The sequence below is a fragment of the Trichogramma pretiosum genome, unplaced genomic scaffold (assembly GCF_000599845.2).
Source record: "Trichogramma pretiosum strain Unisexual culture from Peru unplaced genomic scaffold, Tpre_2.0 scaffold30, whole genome shotgun sequence".
Classification (NCBI taxonomy): domain Eukaryota; kingdom Metazoa; phylum Arthropoda; class Insecta; order Hymenoptera; family Trichogrammatidae; genus Trichogramma; species Trichogramma pretiosum.
The window spans coordinates 477,452-499,361 of record NW_019641675.1 but is presented as its reverse complement, the minus strand read 5'-3'; the positions used below and the strand labels follow the sequence as shown (position 1 = coordinate 499,361).

Below are 21,910 nucleotides of genomic sequence, written 5' to 3'. Positions count from 1 at the left end.
GAGCTGCGTGAGCGAACTGGGTTTGTTTTTCGGATAATTTTACGCGCTGGTGTGTTTAGAGCGAGTCCTGCTGCTAGAGAGTTCGTGAATAAGAAAGGCGGATTTGTCATGCTTTTTACTCTCTCGTCTGTATGGTCGAGAGCTGTGGAGTAAGTTGTATAAGGGCGTTGCAAAAGTCCGAATAATTATACGCACAGCTAGTTGTTTTGCTTTGCCAAGCAGGAAGTCGCTGGATTAAACCGAAATACTTTTATCATCTGAATATTTGAAACAAATATTAATGCATTCGAGTTTACATAAATGTTTGTGCGCCGAGAAAAATCTATAGCAAGTTTTACAATAGTATATAATAACAATTACTGTGTTGTGTAGCATTTGAAGTACGATCTAAAATTATGAATCTTTTTACTACAATTTTAAGAAAAATTATCCTCTCTTAAAATAATGATGGACCAGAAATCGAAGCCATTTCAACGGCCTCTGATTAGTCAACCAACTTTTGACTCGAATCGAAATTGAATACAGTCAAAATAGCAACTTTTTCAAAGGACGACTGAAAAACGAATGCGTGTGAAGCACGTCTGAAAGTTACTAGTTATGTAAATATCAAATACAACTATGGGCACCACGAAAAAATATGTTCGCAACAAAATGTCACTACGTTAAATAGCAAAACTTGTGCTTGTTAAATCGTCAATAGATGGCGAACCAAGATTTTCAGCAAAAGTCTTAAATAACAAGATTCTTCTTTAAACTTATATTACGCATACATTTTTTTTTACCATTATTTTGCTTTTAGACCAGCTTCCCCCCTCTTTTACCCCTTGGTAAAAATGCATATATGTTTTGGTATCATACGCAGGTTGATACTTACGAGCGATTTAATTCTGATAATAATGTGAACGTGCTATAAAAGATAGCGAATGAGTGCGAGTAAGTTTTCCCAATTTCATTGATGAATAGACCAACGTGTGGTAAAAAATTCAATTGTAAAACGAAAATTTGAAATATTAATAAAAAAAGTGCTGATCGAATAGAAAAAGTTGATAAAGTGGAGCGAAAATCGAAGTATTTTCTATTGTTCGCTTATACACATTGCGATCCCGTAATACAAGCGCAGGGGCCTTTTGCCTCTGCCTCGTGTATAGTGCGTTCGTTGCAACATTGCAAATATATATCTTTACGCTACTCTCACGAATCGAATCGCACGTGCCTATCTCTCTTCACGGCGGTATTATGCGAAGGGCTGATTTATGCACTGCGAGAAGCTTCCTTAACCCCGTTTTTCTTTCTCTCTCTGTCTCAAAGTGTGAGCATACGAGCGCGCAAGTAGTCTATATGCAAGAAGCCCATATACTTCTCGATGTATGCAGTCTGTCTGTCTTTCTGTCTGCGCGAGCGCTAGCAGCAAGCCGTGTGCTTCTGCGCATGTATGTGTGCCAATGTGTGTGCATGCACATTAGGAATATTGCAGAAGAGAGCGCGTGAGCTTCTGCCAGGTACTCTCTCGCGGCAGATATATATATAAATATACCTGCCAGTGTTGCTAATGCTCGCTCATTTGGAATGTATATAATGTTGTTCCGTATTTTCGTGCCACGCTCGCGCACATACACTTATGCGCGCGCGTATCATATACACGCGTGTCTTATTAAAACGACGAATGCGCGCCATTCAAGCATTTCACTTTGATAAACGGGCCAAATTTAAGCCGAAGCCCGAGTGCATCCTGCCTTATTTCTTCATAAGTGGCATAAGTTTGTGAACGAAGTTTAAGCGAGGAATTAAAAAGTCATTTCCCACGATACAAATGTCTGTGAATAACATCGATGACTGCATCGATGCGTAAATGTTCATAAAAAAATTGGCTTTTCTTATCAGGAAGAATCTCTCTGACTTGTATGGCAAATTACTGGAGCAATTCACTGATAGATGTGTAGCGAATTTTTTTATAATGTATTTTTTTATCTATGTATCCTTGTGGTTGTGTTACTTACTCATGGCCATTGTTTCCTTAAAATGAAAAGGTGCTACTACATTTTCAAAAAGGTCCTTTAAATTAAATTATTAATTTTCAATAATCCTAAAAGAATTTTTGCTGCTCATAATTAACTTAATTTATAGTAGAGTTAATTAATCAATTTTACATTGAGAAAAATTTTAAAATTATATATAATAAAAATTACTATGTTCTGTAGTACCATCTTTAATTATAAAACTTTTTACTATACTTTTAAAAAATGTTACTCCAAGAATATTTGTACTCTACGAAAAATGTCTATGGTTGTAAAACTCGTGTCATTATTCAGATAGATAAATCGTCATTAGATGGCAAACGAGGATTTTCAGCTAAACTCGTAAGTGACACGTTTTGGAATGACTTATATAAATCCAACATAATTTTAAAATGAAAACGTCTTCATATTATTCGTATAACGACTAATATTCAACGTAGTAATTTTTAATTAAAAATTTTCCGTAAAGTTCTCGCAGTCGCATAAATTTCTTCAGCTCTGTTTGACATTTGCTGAATTTGTCGCTGGATCGCGATTGTAATTCTAGAGGTATGCAAGTATACATTCAAACATCCTGATAAAATTGGACTCCCAATAAGCATGTCATTGTAAATACTAGTAACAGAAGAATTAGAGGCAGTCTTCAATGCCTGTATTAGAATTGTTTAAATAAATTAGTCACTATGAACATATAGAATTAATATTATAAATTCTCAAAGAAGTATGAAATGACAGTTCTTTAATAATTGGATAAGTATAAAATTAAATATCGAAGTGTCGCAGAGTCTGCCCATAAGCGATCCGCATGTGCCAAACGACGTATTTTGAATGTGAGAACCAGGCTGAAGGAAAGGGCGAGAGAAGGAACTTGGTCGATCGACAGGTATTGTATATTCATGTAGCATTCTCAGCTGTACAGCTGTAGCAGCTTGTAAGTAATTCAAATGTACGCCAATCCACATTTGCGAGAAATGATTATAACTCATGGAATTGGTTAACCTCATTCCGACACGTTTCAAATGTGCTCCGTTCAATTCTTGACTGTTTGTGTGTGTGCAGCTCACAAGCGCAGAACTAGTGATTTTCTCAATTGACTGAAATTTCTTATTATTTCTTTCTATAGAAATGGGTTTTGCAAGCGTGCGTTTTTCAATTCTGCTGAATCTTTATACTCGAAAGTGCATTTTTTAATTTCCACAATTATTCAAGGTCCATTGCTAAAAATATCGACGCCTTATGAAGTATCAAGTATCTCATTGTTTATTTTTTCAAAATAATGTAGATTTTTGAATAAACGACAGTCGACACTATTTTCTTATGAATTTGTGTTTCTCTACATTGTCTCGTTCAGAGAATCAGCTCGTAAAACTCATGAGTTAAAGTCTATTTCTGTATGATGTGTATTTTACATGGTCGCATGTTACGTTTAACCGCGAATCTCATGTGACTCATCTCCCCTCTTTTCATCACTGTCAATTCCAAAAAACAATTGACGAGCGAAGCATCTGCGTTCAAAGTTTCAAATCTCGAAAATGATGGCAATTTTGCATTCGCGTTGAATAAGTATTGTTATCATTTCGATGGCGTTGTGTATGGCTTGGTTTAGCAACAAATCTTCTAAACTAGTGGTACTTTTAAAAATTGCCTCCTTTTATCACGCGAGCATTTAGTTAATGAGTTTGCTTCATTCTTTGTATCCCGGCAATTGCGAGCGCACGTCAGAAATTATTCGCGAGAACATGCGGATGAAATTAACTAAAACCTAAAATATTTGTCATGAATAATTTACTTCATATATTATGCCGTCTATAAATCCGTGAGGTTTTGATAATCCACTGAGAAGAGGAAAAAACTCTCCATTCAACATTATTTTTACCTTGATATAATTATCATTTCAATTTAAATGCTCGTGATTTTATTGACCGACATAGATTAAGTAACTTCTACTGTCGCGTGTCACAACCACAAGCGCTTTAAAGCGCTGCTGCGAGGCAACGCGCTGCAGCTGCGGCGATATATTTGTAGAAGTAAATGAACTACTCGAGTGCACATACAAAATGATATTGCCCACGATTGATATTTGTCTCGGTTAGTATTTCGTTCAAATATACATCGCGAAATCCAAAAGAGATCCGCGACTCTTTCGTAAAATTAATGCGACAGATGAGATAAGCGAATCAATCAATTACCCACACTCGGACTTTATGCGCACACATACATCAATGGCGCGAGCTTACATACACGTGTATATTATGGGAAGAGCCGTCGATTCCTACATACCGGTGTGCCAACGTTGCCGCTAATTACTGTCATTCCGAGGCGTATTTTGCCTGCGGGGTTATGTGAGTGCGTGTGCAGCTTGTATATGACTACGATGCACCCTCTATTTCGTGCTGCGTTCGTCCCGCGTAGCACGCTGTTCTCTGTGCGGTGTTGCAGCAGGCTGCAGCCCAAGAACAGCAGCTCGGTGCTCTCTGAGCTTCGTCGCATTTACCCTAGCCCCTAGACGTTGCTGTTGCGCTTTCGAGAGGAGTAGCTTACAGCGTTTGTCTCGCGATATGCGTGGTTATACTGCATATGCTTAGGCCTGTGTACGTGTGTGTGTGTGTGCGCGCTTATATAATGACGATACGTCGTTGTCGGGCGCTGCTACACCGTACACACAGTACATTTAAGGGAGGGAAGTACGCAGAAGTAGCGCCATGCATACAGGCGCACACATCCGATGCTTTCCTCCGCTTTTGCGGCCTCGTCTGCGTCGCGTCTTTGGGATGTAGCCGCCGCGCCGTGTGAGCTTTCAGTCGTCGTAGTCGTCGTCGTCGCAACTGCTGTCGAGATGTTCTGCGGTGGCTGCCAATGCTATTTGAATTTCATGCACGCAGAGTGCGTTGCGGTCTTGTTTAGAGCAGCGTGTTATATAGTACGTATGTACGCCTGGTGAGCTGCCATTGCAGTTGCATTTATACACATACACACAGACTCACACAAGAGCATGTGCGTTTTGCTTTATAAGATAAATATCTACCGGTGCGTTTGCGTGTGGGTGGAGACGCGCATTCTTGGCTCTGCTCTACGTCAGTGCAGCAACGGTCGGACTTTTGACTTTATTTCTCGAATATTTTATTTCTCCCTCGGCTCGCAAACGATGATTTTTCGTGCCTCGGTATAATTATTCATGTCAGGTATATGCGATCGTGGGGAATAAGAGAAGCTTCGGTCTCTAGTTTTCAATAATGGAACGATCCGGGTGTGTCGCGTGCGTATCTCGAAGAAGCAAACGTTGTACGAATTCATTTAATGCATACAATCTCTCTCTCTCTCTCTCTCTCTCTCTCTCTCTGTCTCTCTCTCTCTTTGGGTGTATACACCTTATATACATGGGAGTGCAGACAACTCTGCGCTACTAACAAACTGCGTCTAATACGCAAATCGAGATTGCAACTCGAGTTACTTACGGCATCCATGTGTGCATGTGCATGTGTGTGTGTGTGTGTGTATTACGCTACTGCCTCTGCTATTGCTGCACAACACCTGCACTAGCTGCTGCTGCTGCTCTACACCAGAAACTAATTTGGTCGCCCGCGCGATATATACGTAACGTGTAAGCTCGCACATGCATGTATGAATAGTCTTTATGATCCATCCAGCTCTCGAGTTGTGTGCCGCGCTACTACTACTGCTCGCACTGCACATGCGGAATCGGGCTTTGGGAGATTCTCTTAATCTGCAATCTGCATTTTATACGGATACCCGTTCGATTTCCGTTGTGTTGTTCCGCACCCGTATGCACACACATAGATACCGACAGTACGCCCGGGCACGAAATAGTATTCTGACAACTTTGGTCTCGGGATGTACATACACGCAAGCGTATATAATACGCGTTTTCACTATTCGCGGCCTCTGTGGTATGCCAAGAAGAAGAGATGAGTGAGGCACACACGATGGGTATGGAATATGTATATATATGCCGTTGCGGCATGTATATCGTATGGTACGTACGGGTGCGCGATACTCGTTGCGGAAAATGGAATGATGACTATGCCGTGTATGACGGGCGGCCGAGTATGCGCACGTTACTGGCCTCGTAAGGATAACGGTTGCATCGTCATGCTCCTATATACGTACACCACCAATACACTAACTTGACGCATTGCGAATGATTCCGCAGCGACGTTCGTTAGTTTAAAGGGTGATAAAATTTTGCGTTATGACACACACGTGGGCGTGTTTGTGTCTGTGCGCGAGCGTTTACAGGATTTATGGGACGAAAGATTGCATTAGAGCGTGAAATCGGATTATTGAAAATTCTCCCTTTTTCGTTGTATTATATGTTGTCTTTTGTAAGCGCAGGACACGTTCTAAGCATTCGTTCGTTATCGAAGCTCAACTTCGTACGTATCCATTAAAAACCGCGATTGAATTTTTATTAAATGAAAAAAGTAAAATAAGATCTGTAGGTATATAAAAAAATCCACGGCGGTCGTTTTTGCGTGAGATAAAAAAGGAGAGAGAGATGGAGAGAGAGAGAAATAGAGTCGGCCAATGGGTTCGAGAGCGGAGGCTATCATCGTCCGCAATCGATTCTTCGACAAATCCATTACAGGCATTTCTAGCCATTCGCTGTCTCTTTCTCTCTCCAAAGTACATACCAAATGAACTTCTTTCTCGTGCGCGAGAGAGAGAGAGAGAGGGAGAGGCTACGCTAGAAACTAATTATTTCTTTATCGAGTGCCAATAATGTTACTATGTGCCTAATGCCTATTGCCTATACTCGCGAGCTTTCACGCAGATCTGTATAACGGAGCTCGGCTTGCCTCTATTTAAGTTTTGCATTAAGACTTGTTTACATTTTATGTTATTTTCAATTTTATTTATTTCTTTTTTTTCTCTATCGAAGGCAAGAATTGAGGAAAAAAGAGATAGCTAACTCGCTTGCTCGCGCTAATAGCATTAGTTCCGAAGAAAAAGCTTTGCCTGATTTCATCAAGTCCAATCGCGCGCGCGCCAGGAGTAAAAAAAAAAGAGAGAGAAAAAAGTCACGCGCGAGGTTTTCATGGCATCAGTCAGATGTATATAGTGTGCAGTATCGACTGCGCACTATTACATACATACATACAACGCAGATGGAAAATTCGATTATCATTTCTTCCTGCTGGCTCGTATACATGTACACCACTCGCGAGAGAAGGTAAGAGCGAGAGAGAGAAAGAGAGAGAACAAGATAGATAAATAGCATAGGTGGGAGCGAAGGGGCGAGTCGTAGATAGATTCACGCTTTCGTACAACCTTCTCCCTCAACTTTGGAACTTGAAGCAGTACAGTGCTCGAAACTAAATATGTCTGTGAAAGTGTGCATGCGTGTATACGTGTATGTACGTGTGTGGAACTGCGTATACGTATACTCCTCTACCACCCACGCGCACGCAATATATATATATATATATATATATAGATACCACTGCACACATGTACAGTCAATAAATGAGGCTGGCAAAGAGTGATGGTACGAGAAATCGTGCGAATTATCTCGAGCCAGCCATCTCTTTTCGCGAGTGCACAGGTGCGAACGACACACCAAGTCCTATTCACGTATATAGCTCTGTATGTATACGTATATAGGAATATATAACTCGCTTTTAGCACTAATTGTACTCCATTGTGTTCTCTGCCGGCTCTAAAAGCTGCATGGGATATTCCTCTTTCTTCTTTCTCTTTGCCTCACCCACGCGCGCGCGCGCCCGATGGTGTAGAGACCCTCGACAAACCTACAACTGAGGTGCGACGTGAAAAATGAAAGGGTTGCTAAAAGCGATTTCAGATCCATATATACAGTGGGTGGCAAAACATACCACTCGAGCTTTCGAGTGAGAGAAGTGCGTGGACCTGTAAGCTTTCGCCAGCATACATAAGTTTACATTACGAGCAATTTTTATTTCGAGATTTCGTTGTTCGCGCACTCATGGTATCTTATTCATATGAAGCTATCATTTACATGGTAGAACCGTTGAATATTGATAATGGCCCGATAACCAAAAGTGACATCAAAATGACAATTTAATTATTTCAAAAAAGTCAGACTAGTTTTCAACTACTTTAGATACGATAATACCATTTTCAGCCTTCACCAGTGGCCTAGTGGTGAAACACCACTAGATGACGAGTACCATCATATGTAAATGTGCAAACGTGTTGAAAATTTTATCAATTACTACATTAGTAACTGCTAGTTGAATTATTCAATTATCTGTTACTAATCACGTAACAGCCAACTGAATAATTAAGTTGTGACTTTTTAAAATAGTAGTTCATAATTGAAGTGTTCACTTACTAGTTTTTCAAGTAGTAACTGATAATTGAAATATTCATTTACGAGTTACTTGACTAGTAACTGATAATTGAATTATTCAATTACCTTTTTCTAAACTAGTAACTGATGGTTAAATTATTCAGTTACCATTGTTTTTTAACTAATTGAAAAATTTCGTTACCATTTATTTCGTTAAATTAGTGACATATTTTCAGTGATTTTAATTTTATTTACAATCAAAATTTCAGTGTTAAATAATAGAGAGAAAAAAAATATGTAATAAATATAAGTAATATAATTCAATTTATAATGTGAAATTTTGCATATTCATGTGAAAAGTGAGTTTTATCATCAACTTAGTCACCAGTCACTACAAGAAACCAAGACTAGTGTTATGGCCGGAGAGCCAATTTATTATAAATAATAATATTGATTTTATTCTGGCTGGTTACAACGAGGAAGGTATATATGATGTGGGTTATCTGCGTAGAGTAGTCGTTATTATCTGTTATAATAAATTACAATGCAATTTCATTCATCCATTCAGATACAAAAGTTTAACTTACACCTGACTTACTCAACTAATTAAAAATAATATACATATAAGATAATTATTGGATTATCTTACGATGTAGCACAGGAAAGGTTGGCCAAAAATGATGCGGTTGATGCTAGTGAATACTGGAATTATATTTACAATATTTACAATGGTCGTAGACATACACTATATTTACAAAAGACTTAACAATTATACATCATACCTGAATCAACAGCATGTATACAAGTACGAGAGAACTTTTATGTGCTTGTTGTGGTTGCGAGATCACGACTGACTCTCGTTACAATTATTACACGCGTACATATGGGCTAAGCCATAGTTAGCGTGATGGTCAAAAAAATTTTTTTTCTTAAATTATGTACTTTTGAAGAGTACATTGAAAAGTGAAAATCCTGAAAGTTTCAGCCCTCAAGAACCAACCCTAATGGATTATCAGGGTTTCAAAGTTGAATTTTCTTTTTCTGCTCATATTCTGCTTGCAATTCTGATTTTCTGGGATTAATATGAAAAAATTGTTGAATCATGGTTTCTAGTGTAAAATTTGATGTGGAATTCAAATTTGTACTTAAAAATCATATTTACAACTTGAAACCCCATAAAAATGATATTTTCCTGCATTAATCATATAACTGTACTAAAATAAATGTGTTCGTATCCTTCGATTAGGCCCATATTGTAATATGTTCATCGATATATCAAAATACAACTTCTGATAAATGTTGGTTATCGGCAGACAAACAGAATTCATTATTGAGCTTAATATAAGTCAAAAATCAAGGAAAATTAGAGAAAAACCGCGTTTCTTCACTCATAAGAAGCTTAAACAATTTCCAACAAAAAAGTTGCTTTTACTTTTGAATCGTTCTACCCTGATCCAGGAATTACTTGAATATTTGTGATTTTTCATGAATTTCAAAAAAACCCTAAAATGGCCAACTTTGGGCCTCTGAAAAAGTGTCATAGAAGGCCCCAATTTTTCTAAAATTTTTTTGGGACAAATCTTACATCAAATTCAACAAGTTTTTCATATTTACAGAAAAAAAATTTTTTTGGCCATTCGATTTCACAGAGAAAATCGGCCATATAATATTAGCTAATGTTATGAGGTTGATGACAGGCGATTGCTCGTCCTTGCGTCCTTGGAAATTAGATTGAGTTCATATCCAATTCGTATAAACAAAAAGATAAAACAAAACGCAAACGATCACAACTGGATGCTTCGATATTCGGACTGGAAAAACCGAAACAAAAAACGAAAAATACACAATTTCTAATTAATTCCCGCACTCAGACAGGCTCATACAGCAGGCCAATCGATGCGCGCTCCATAGAAGCCACGTAAAACCTAATAAACCATTAGGAATATTGGAGAATTCGTTTACTCTAAATACGTATACACTGGGTAAAATTATATATGAAGAATAATACTTTCACATCGAAAAATGCACTTGCACATGTACAGACTCGAAGCATGTACGTAACTCGCGCTGTATGCACCGTGCTGTATGCGGATGCAAGTCTGATGGTACGTGCAACATATATTCACTTCTTGCGCTCGTATAGAGCAGTTGGCAATAAATAGAGTTACGATAACTCCGTTCGGACGTACTCGGACAAAAAGTAGCAACAGCGATGTACAGCCAATACAAACAGAAAGAGAGAAAGAGAGAGAGAGAGAGAGAGAGAGGCAGAAGGGAGAGATTGGGTTCAGAGCGATCGTTTGTCGCGATATAAAGAAGTGAGTATATAGTGCAACGGGCAATGGTCCTGCTTGAATACATAAAAGGTATTCAAGCTCGGCCAACCTGGTTTTTCGCTCCTATATACGCTATTAGAGAACTAGTCGTGCAGCAGTAGCAGTAGCAGCAGCGGAGGCGGTGGCGATGGCTGCTGCAGAGTCGAAAAGAGTTCACATATAAAAGCTCGCGTTCACGGTAGAAAAATAGAGTGGCATAATTTGCTTGCTCACACACGCGCGTACCTACGCACACACGTGTGTGTCGATTTTGGATTCCTAGCGGGAGATACGTTTTATCCGTTCAAAAGTTGTAAGAGAGCAGAGGAGAGATAGGGGTGGAACACAAGTGCTCCGTTATGTATTATAATTATTAAATTTCTAATGGATATTCAATTTTTCTTTTATTATGTCGCGTCGACTAGCTGCGCGTGCTGACGTCGAAAATTCGTCAATGCCCGGAGATATATGTATATGATGCGGAGCGCGCTTGAAAAACGCTGATAAATGAAAGAACAGATCTTGGCGAAAATCGCGTGCGCCGGGCTATGAATTCGAATGACAGGAAGGAAGCGATGAGCGAGGTCGCAAGCACAAAGGGCGAGTGAGAGAGAGAGAGAGAAGAAAAATAAATGTCCGCGCGCGAGCTTCGTGGCTCTTTTTCTGCGTGAGACGTATACGTATACGCACGCAGTGAGGGAAAAGAGAGAACATAATCGCGCGTGTTTTGCTATGTGCAATCCGCTCGCACATGCAGCGCTCACACACAGCGAGCCTGATTTTCTTTTTTCCATTTCATCGGATCCCTCTATGCATATTATTGTACGCGCGTGCATGTGTGCCTTTCATCCGTATACACGATGCACACGTGTGTGAGGGTGGGTGAATGTGCCTTTTTTACATTTCCAGCCCGTTTGCAACTTGAGCGCGAGTGATCGATCTCTGATGAGCGTGAGCATTTTTTGCTCTTCGCTATTGTACAAGTTACTTCTTTTTAACAGTTTTTTTAATGATCTAACGTTTGGCTTCGTGATTAACGTTATGAATTCTTTGATACATAAAACGTATAATATATGAAAATTGTAATTATTTTAGGGTGGTATTTGCAATATCGATGCGAATTTACGATAATTTTGAAAATTCAATTAATAATTTACAGTATCCATCCGTGTACATGTCTAATAAGTGCAAGCTATCAGTGTTAAAATTATTAAATATTAATGTCACGATCGCATTCGTAATAAAACATGTACCCAATGATCGATTTAAATTTTTCATCAAGAAAAAATATAAAGAGAAACGTGAATAAATAAAATAACAAAGGAACAAAATCGAACCAAAAAATTCGCTTTTAAATGAAATTGAATCGCGCATTGATTTTATCATTTAATGTACGAGAGCTCTTTTTTTTCTATGTACCCTTTTCAATCAGCGTATTATACGCATCAAGTCGTCGAGTTGCCGAGCATCACGCGCGTGCGAGAAAAGCTTTCATAAACTTATCCTATAAATTCTCTTTATCTTTTTTATACGGACTCGAAAATCAGCGAATTTCGAATATATCCTTGTAAAATGTTTCTTTTTTTTCTCTTCTCTCTCTCTCTCTCTTTGCACATATACGTTTCACATCAAGTGTCAGCCGAAAAGTGAGGTGTAAAATGAAAAAAGATCAACGCGCAAAATCGCGTACTGCTGTGGCACATGGAAAATCGCAAAAAGCGTTTTTAGATCGCGCTGTTTTTCGTCGCTCGCTGCTGCTGCTGCGCGACAAGATCACGAAATTTCAGACTTGCGTCAGCGATTCTTGCCCTGCCGCGTATTCTGTATATATGTAGGAAGGAAAGACATGTTGCCCCGCTCTAGCGCGCGCGAATACGTATATATAGTTGGAAAATAAAGAGTAGCACTTGCGCGACGCGCGGTAGACGTCGACGGCGACGAGCATTTTCAATGTTTTCGTGTCCCTTGTCAGCTTTTCAACGCCTTGAGCACTGCTTTTTCCTTCGGCGCAGCTCTAGCTCCCTTTGCCGCTCCTCTGGCTCCCCACCTACTCCTACCCCAGCACGTCCAAAAGTAGATCCGTTTTTCTCGAGGTACGTAATCGGGTACTTCTCGCGCGTGCATCTATATCGATGAATATCACGGAGAAGCGCGTATAATACATTTCAGCTGCGAAATTGTGCAGCATAACTGGTAGCATATATAGGTGTAAAAAAGGCGTCAAGCAATAAAATGCAGCAGCAGCACACAGTGCAAGAGGCAGTGCGCACAGGGCATGGCAGCTCTCAAATGGAAAAATAAAATTTAGACGGGCTATACTTTGTACGCATTGTGCGCAGCAGCAGCAACTCTAAGCGAAATGGTACGATACATCGATCTTTCTACCAAATGTGCTACGACGACGACGACGACGATTCGGCAATGAATGTGGCGACGTTAAACGCGCGAAAAATCGATCCTTTCCTAAAGCTCGCGCGCACACAGCCCTCTCATACTCCCTTCGAAAACGACTTTTGCTCTCGCGCTGCAACCATTGTACTTCCCTGTGGGACGATTTTTCCCCCGCGAATTTCATCCGTTCGCTAGGTATTCTATATATGGGTGCGTGTATTCGTGAATGCGCTCAGGCACACGTACACGAACGCGAAGAGAGACTTTCATTATGTGGAACGCGCGCTTTTCTCCCTTTTTTTCTCTCTCTCTCTTTATCATTATCTCAACTATTTGCTCGTCGGAGACTAGCTAGGTAGTAATAAGATTGTGCCTGCATCCTTTTGTTTTCCACGATATTCCGGAATAAAAAATACTACTAGTTGGCTGTTGCCTATATATATATACATATTCCGACATCGGACGGCGCGCAGCTAGCTATATACATAAAACAAAAAAAAAACAAAAGTCTCGGGGGCGAGCTTTTACTTTTCCGCTTATTTTTTCGACGATTCCGAGAGATGGCTTGTTTTAGCTTGACTCTTGCCGCGACTATATACCTTTTTATATGCATGCAGATCCCTGTGTTGTTTCCTGCACCGAGTATATTTTGCCTTCGTCCGAGTTGCTCGTACACATATAAGCGCATGGTATCTTTGTCATTATTTTTGTGTTGTTTGCGATTTGTAGCGGGAGACGGCGCATTTTTTTTTATGTTTTTGTTATACTCTATACCTCGGTCGCAATAGACAATCGTTTTGTGCGGTAGTTTTCTTTGCAAATTCTTCATTACTGTCGAGAAAAAAAAATATTTCCGCTCCCGCGTCGTCTCCTGGACAACAACAGCAGCAACAGCAGCAGTAGTCGTGCCTCGTTATCGTACGATCGTCGCGAAATGTCAGAGGTATAATTTTTTGACGAGCCAGCACATGACACTTGGAATCGCAAACTCATGTGTCAGTTATAAGCGAGTACAACTTCGCCCGCGCCGCCACGCGCAGTATACGTATACATCCTACATCTGCGCGGGCGTAATATACAATTACGCGCGAGTTCGGCAAACTTACATTTGGCAGCATCTCGTGCGCGCGGTATACGTGCGTGGGAGGAGGAGGAGTAGGATGGTGTATACAGGGAAGAGCGTCACTGCTTAGACGGGAGCTAACGTCGAAATTAGTCGCGCTCCGTGCGCGGAGAGAGGCACAAAAGCTGAGGGAGGAGGAGGGGTTGAGTTTGATAGTGGATAGATGGCTTGTGTGATATGCCACATAGTGCCGAGTCAGAAGCCGAGAACGTACGTAATACGTATAGAAGGTTATACATCTTATATATATGCTGATCGTTCGGTTTGCTCGCTCGGTAGTAGACGCACACGAGAGCGCAAGTCTCGTGGCCTGAACTTGATCTCGGAGGCGCTCAACTCTATATATGTTGCGGGAGGGGAGATTCGAATAATTTTCAGTTTCTAAATTTTCTGTCTGTGTGTGCGCGCGTGCACCAAGATCGTAGATAGTAAATGTGCACGCCTCGTGCCTTGTCAATCAATCGTAGTGTTATTTTGTCGACGCTGCGCGCGAGCGGCGCTGAGACAGTGACGTTGATTTTCATTAAACTTGATTTATCCGGTAACTTTGCTGAACGAAGAATTTTCCAAAGAATTGGGTCTGTCGAGTGGGGGTGTATAGAAATACCCTTCTGGCCAATATTGTTGAAAATAAACAATTTTAAAAAGAAAGTGGGAATCAAAATGATTTTTAAATTTTTTTTCGAAAAATTTTAAATTCTCTTTCAAAAAAATTCAAACGATAAAGTCGAATCGAATTTCAAAAAACCTAGTTATAGTTATTACAACCTACAGAAGACATTCAAGTACACAGTGAACATTTTTAACTGATCTATAAATTTATAGATGCATATATGTGGAAATCCGGGAAACTTTTAACTTTTAAGGAACCGATGTGGAACTCGAACTGTAATTATTTAAACGGGATCAGTGACTATACTTCTATTATTATAAACTATATTGAAAGTCATCATGTATATGTTATTAGATTTTACGAATGTAACATGGAGTATACTGAATTATAAAATGATTTTCATACGATTTTATCACATTGTAAAAAGGAACCGGGCCCGATTTATAATTTCTTAGTGATATTTAGAAATGATCGATTCACCAAGCACTTTGAAAAATTTTTTGTGGGTAGTTGAGGGGTTATATTTTTCAAAAAAAATTATGTCCAAGCAGTGCCCTCGTCACAAGACTCCCAATCCTTAAATATGTAACGGGAACTCGAATTTTACAAAATTACGTTTTTCATACTTTATCGAATATTCTGAGATGATCGATTAATCGTTCTCTACCAAAATTTAGAGACTTAAAGGTCTTGAGAAACCGAATCGATTGAGACGTCGCGGGACCACGTGCTCCTTAAGGAAAAAAAGTTACATCGAATTGAATACAACATTTATGCCGGGCCAACGGACTAAAAATAACACATTTTTTGATAGGACACTCAGAAGGTGGAAAAAATTGACTTCGCGCCCCAAGCCAATTTTAATTTGGGTTATTTTTGACATTTTGGCAGGACGATCAAATTTAATTTGCCTCTAATCTCTCAGAAATGGACTAAGTACGCTCCGCATTATACTTATCGCAATAACAATTTTTATTGAAATTTCGTAAATTTTCAAATGCTTTTATCTCTGTCTATTTTCATCGAATCAAGATGAATTTTTTTTTCATTTCTTGGAAATTTTGTCTTCTTTAAATCCATATATATTATAATGGATTTGAGTTGCTTAATCCATCTGCGTCAATATCCAGTTGATAGTCGCATTAAAGCATAACAATTTAAATGACCGAAAAACTGGATCTTTTGAACGTTCACGTGGACTACATTATTTTTTAGTCCAAATTAAATTTGTATCATCGCAAAGTTCTTTTTTCAACCAGAAATTTAAAAAAAAAATAGAGCTTTCTACGATTATTTTAGCACCCTGTAGACTATTTTGTAGATACCGCTTGCAGCACATAAAATACCTCATCTAAATAAAATCGAGTCTGCTCAAATCGTTAACTTGATAGCGAAATATTAAAAAAAAGCATGTTGAAACGTAAAATTTTCTGCTCTTTTCAAATTCGTAGTAAAAAATGGATAATTTTATAGCTAGGTAGATATTGCGCGATTTGAGTACATAATACGGTGTAGCCTGGGTGAGTTGACGTGAAATGCTTCCTATATGTTAACATTATAAGATGCGTCCATCTAACTTGTGTTCATTTCTTTGTAATGCTTGACTGTGTTTATGATTTTGCTCGTTTTTTGGCATCGACTATAAACAGTTTATTTAAAAAAATCACAGTCCTTTTCAATTTTTATTACATTCAGTTGGACTGCGAAAACGGAAAAAATTAAAAATTATCATACTGCTTGCTTGAAAAAAATGATCGATTGCTTAAAACCATAAGCCTTGCTTTTTTTATCACTTTTCAAGTCCAAAAGTTGACAAAAAAGCATATTATGCATGCGTGCTCCAAAAAAAAAAAGTTTTTTTTTCATCGGAAAGTTAAAAGTTTCTCGGATTTCCACATATAGATGATGCACTTCTTACCTGAATCGCCCTATACAATTGAAAAAATAGCCGTATTTTGTTTTTTTTCAAAGCTATCGGATAAGGAAATGTACTCAAACTAAAGTTAAATATACCCTAAAAATATACTGCCAATATCTCCCATTTTCGTTTAAACGAATTGTTTATTAGAAAAAATAAATTATTTATCTCTGGTTTGGCTAGGGTACTTTTACTGCGCATGTTTAATGCACCGAATCTAGTGAACGATGCTTAGCCCAACTTTCTCTTTCATCTTGGAAAGTCTTCAAACTTCAATATGTAATAGTAGTTAAGCAGTTCAATTCCGCATGTCGAGTCGTTCAGATCGCGTTACGAATACACAACCTAAAAGTGGTCTCATCGACACGTGTTTTTAAATTAGCGAAAAAAAATTGAAATTTGTAATTTTTAGTGTTTTTTTGTGTTCGTGAGTGCGTATAAACATGTCCAAAAACGAATCCAGTGTAAGCTATAATGATAGAAAATATTTAGAAGTGTACGGGTACTTGTCGAAAAATGCCACGTGGGAGATTCAAGAGGATCGACGTGAATTTCTTCATCAACTCGTTGCCGTCATCAATAATTGGAAAGGCCAACTTCCAAATCTTCTAGACTTCTTCCGGAAAGAAGTGATTTATTGGCTTTTGATGGAATCTGTTACAGGCGCAGATGAAGACGCAGATGAAGACGCCAGCGAGGCACCAGGGGAACGATTCATAGATTTTGTGGCTCGCAGCGGCTACAAAGACGCGCCCGAGATGGATAAAGATGGTAAGCCACTGTTGCATCGCACCACGCCAGTCCATCGTGCGGCTAAGCAGGATGCCAATCCCGCCACAATCTCTGATCTCTTTAAAATTTACGAAAAACTTGACGTAAATTACATAGACGAAGATGGATTAACGCATTTTCAAGTGGCCTGCTGGTATGGTCTCGACACCATTGTCGAAAATTTTCTTGAACTCGGGCAAGATCCAAACGAGGGCTTCTCTCAAGATACGGACGCGAAATATCCAAATTACCTGCCCCTATACCTGGCTCTATCCAGATGCCACGAGAAGGTAGCCGAAGTGCTGCTGAGAAGAGGCGCCGATCTGCTTAGAGCCAGTGTGGACGGAGTAACTCCTGTGCACACGCTTGGCAAGAGAAATCACAATGATGCCTTTCTTGAGACATTTTTCGAGATCGGCGAGAAGAAACATCTGGCGTTGCAGGTCAACACCATAGACCGTGATGGCCTTTTACCGTTAGATTATGCTCTGGTGGGCAGGAAGAAGAAACTGATGGAATTGCTGTTGAGACACGGTGCGAATCCAAATTTGCGTGACAAAAATGGAGATGCTCCATTGCACCTCATTTGCAAGCTATGCTGCTACAGTGACTTGGGCGAGTTATTGGAGAAATTTTTCGCCTTCAACGACGAACTCGCTAACACGGTTCAGGTCAACGCTCGGAATATAGCGGGTGACACACCATTGCACTTGTTTTTGGCTGTGCCGAGTAACAACGAAGCAAACATCGAACTCAATAACATACACCAGGCCAACGGTTCCAACTATCGGGTTGACACACCATCGCTCTTGATTCTGCAGAATCTTAAAAAAAATGCCGTTGAACTGTTGCTGAGAAGGGGTGCCGACCCTAATGATGCCGACGAAGAAGGATTTACCCCTCTGCACTTCATTTCCACGGATGACTTGGCAGAGACATTCTTCAAAATCAACAAAGAGTTAAATCAGACGTTGCAGGTCAACGCCCGGAACAAATCGAACGAGTCACCGTTGCATCGGGCATTGGACGATAACCTCAAAACCTTGGCCGAACTGCTGCTGAGATGGGGCGCCAGTCCGAATTTAGTCGACGACGAAGGGCAGACTTGTTTGCATATTATTTGCTGTAGTGACGACGACGACGAAAACATGGCAAAGATGTTATTTCAGATCTGCGACGTAAAACATCAGACGGTTCAGGTAGACGCTCAGGACAATGAGGGTTGGACACCATTACTCGTGGCAATATACCAAGGAAACATCAATTTGGTAGAATGTTTGCTAAGAAGTGGCGCTAGTCCGAATTTAGCTGATAATAATGAACTTACTCCTTTGCATGCAAGATGCAAGAGAAAAAACGGCGATGATGGCTTGGGAAAGAGATTTTTCGAGATCAACGACGAATTAAATCAGCTGGTGGAGGTCGACGCCAAGAATGAGGAGGGCTCGACGCCGCTACACTTGGCTCTGTTCCATGGATGCAAGAAACTGAACGAATTGCTGTTGAAAAGACGCGCCGATCCAAACTTGGCCAACGCAGAGGGCCGTACTCCTTTGCATGTTGTATGTCAGAGAGAAGACGACGATGTTGACTTGGTGAAGATGTTATTCGAGATGGGTGACAAATTCAATAAGCCGATCCAGGTCGACGCCCGAGATAAATTTGGCTGCACACCATTGCACTTGGCTTTGAATTGCGGCCACGAACAAATAGCTGAATGGCTGCTGAGAAGAGGAGCGGATCTGAATTTAGCCAACGCAAAAGGATCGACATCGTTGCACTTGATTAGCGCGGGAAAGATGGACTGCGCTGACTTGTTGCAGACGTTTTTCGAAATCAGCGACAAGCAAACACGACCGGTCGAGGTCGACGCACGTGACAACGAAGGCAAAACGTCGCTCCACCATGCTATAAGTCACCAACATAAAAAGCTGTTTGAATTACTGCTGAGAAGAGGCTTCAATCCGAATGTGACCGATAAAGATGGATCGACAGCTCTGCACTTGATTTGCATGGCCGATGACGATAACGACTGGGCTAAGATGTTGTTTGAAATCAGCGAGGAAAAGAATCGACAGGTGCAGATCGATGCTCGGGGCATGTGCGACTTTACACCACTACACCATGCACTGGTCAAAAAAGAACTCAGGGCAGTGGCAGAATTGCTTCTGAGAAAGGGCGCCGCTATGAATTTAGTCGATTGGGAGGGATCGACTCCTCTTCACACAGTTTGCAAGTATGCCGATGACGAGGACCGCGTGAGGATGTTAATCGAGATCAGCAACGAAGAAAAGAAGCCGGTCAAGGTCGACGCCCGGGACAAGTTGGGCCGGACGCCGCTACACCTAGCCCTGGCTAAAGGAAACGGTCAGGTGGTCAAGTATCTGCTGAAATTAGGTGCCGACCCCAACTTGGCAGACGAGAATGGATTCTCACCGTTGCATGTCATCAGCAAGGATCGTTACGACGACGATGAATTGCTCAAGTTATTCTTTTACGCCAGCAAAAAGGTCGATCGGCCGGTGCAAGTCGATGTCCAAGACAAGAACGGCCGGACGCCATTACAATGGGCCGTAGCGAATCTGTTCTTGAATGCGGTCGATGTACTCCTGGATCGGGGCGCCGATTTGTCCTTCTTCGTTTTTCCCAGTAAGAGCTTTTTCGTCGAGAGATTCGGATCGATAAGTGAGATGGACGAACGTGAATGGCTTGGATTTAAATTATCATTATCGTCAAAAATTGTGGTTCTTGTTGAACGTCTCGAGAAAAGAGGATACGAATTTGACCGTAACAATACCCTGGATATCATGGGTTTGTTCTCCGAGTACGGATTGTTTGAAAAGTCAGTGGATCTTGACGAATATTGGTATGACGACGAAGAATTTGTGAGCAAATCGAAAGAGATAATGGTTAATCCTAGTCTGTCGCTTCACGACCTTATCCGATTAAGACCGGAAGAGGCGGCAAAACAACTAAAATATGAGAACTACGTCGAGGTAGCGCGCTTGAACAAATTGTCGGATCTTTCCGAAGACCACAGGGAGGTTTGTGCACGGCATCTGTGCGAAAAACTGTCGAGGGGATTTTTCTGGCCGTGGGCACTGGATGCTTTCTATGAACTGAGACGTTACCAGCTGCCAGTTCTCTGCTGTGAAATGATTATTGCGAAGCTAAAGAACGAGGATTTATATAATATTTGCTTGGCAGCCCTACGATAGGCAACAACTCGTGATGTCTCGTTATTTTTGTTATCATGACTATGTAGATAACGAAAAATTGTAAACAGTATTAAAAAATTGTAACTAATTGTAAAATTGTAACAAATTACTTGAATTCGAACGAATTCCTTATAATAACATCAATTTATAATAATTTAATATATGGAATTAAAAACAGTAATTAAGCTCGTATGGATCTCCAAAATCTCTTTGTTGGACATTAAATATTATATATCCATGTAAATATATAAAAATTGTAATAATACTTATAACTTTTTTCAACTTCTAATGTAACTTTGTAAATTTTTAATATTAATAAAATATGTTATAAACCAACTCACTCCAGTCTTATATATTCATTTCAATGCTCCTCTCCTTCAGGCAACAGAGGTAGAATTTAAAGTAAAACATTAAATTAATTAGCCACAGAATAGTACTTTACGATACGAGTACCATAATTAACACTTTTTGGCATGGCGTAGTTTAGGTCCCGAGCGCAGCAAAAGTTTCCCCATGGGACGAGTATTGTAATAGTTATTTATACAATAAGTGCTCAAAAGTCGTTTTTTTCGCACACTGGGCGCAAAAAGCTGGGAACGTGTTGCATACTAGTTATTTATGTAACAAGTGCCCAAAAAGCGTTTTTGGGCACGAGTGTGCGGAAAAAGACACGAGTGTCGCCCATGCCGCCACGAGTGGTGTTTTTATGGGCTATTCCACAACAGGTGTTGCAGACCCAAAAAATGAAGTTTAAACTAACCATTTACTCTTCAAGAACACAATGAAAAATAAAAATCCTGGAGAGCACAGCCCCCTAGGTCCAACCCTCATGGATCTACAGGGGTTCAAAGTTGGATTTTTATGTTTTGAGGATATTCTGCTTGTTACTCTGCTTTTTTGGGGTGCATATGAAAAAATTTTTAAACCATGTATTTTCATGTAAAATTTGATGTAGAATTCAAATTTGTATTCAGATGTGACATTCATAACTTCAAAACCCCTTAAAATTGAAAAAATAGTGTAAAAGACCATGAAAATAAAAAAATAAACATGTTCGTATACCTCAAATCAGCCCATATTGTAATATGTTCATCGATACACCAAAATACAACTTCTGATAAAGTTTGGTAACTGAGTCTCTAATAGAGACAATTTGGTAGCTAGCAAAGAGGCAAAAAACATGGAAAATGAGGAAAAAACCATGTTTTTTGGGCTTTCAAAAGCTTCATAATGATCTGTAATGGAGACTCAGTTACC

The 21,910-nt window shown here is 39.9% G+C and overlaps 2 protein-coding genes across 2 annotated transcripts in view; both read left to right on the top strand.

Moving 5' to 3' along the window:
- Nucleotides 1-21,910, top strand: part of LOC106653243 (semaphorin-1A) — a 210,555-nt gene that overhangs the window by 28,035 nt on the left and 160,610 nt on the right. The gene's annotated exons all lie outside the window — the stretch shown is intronic.
- On the top strand, nucleotides 17,108-20,653 carry LOC111694033 (ankyrin-1-like). The gene has a single exon (XM_023460624.1). It carries the CDS (start codon nucleotides 17,108-17,110, stop codon nucleotides 20,651-20,653), a length of 3,546 nt encoding a protein of 1,181 aa, XP_023316392.1.

Excerpts from the sequence above, each read along its gene's own strand:
- LOC111694033 (XM_023460624.1), top strand. The coding sequence starts at position 17,108 with ATGTCCAAAAACGAATCCAGTGTAAGCTATAATGATAGAAAATATTTA.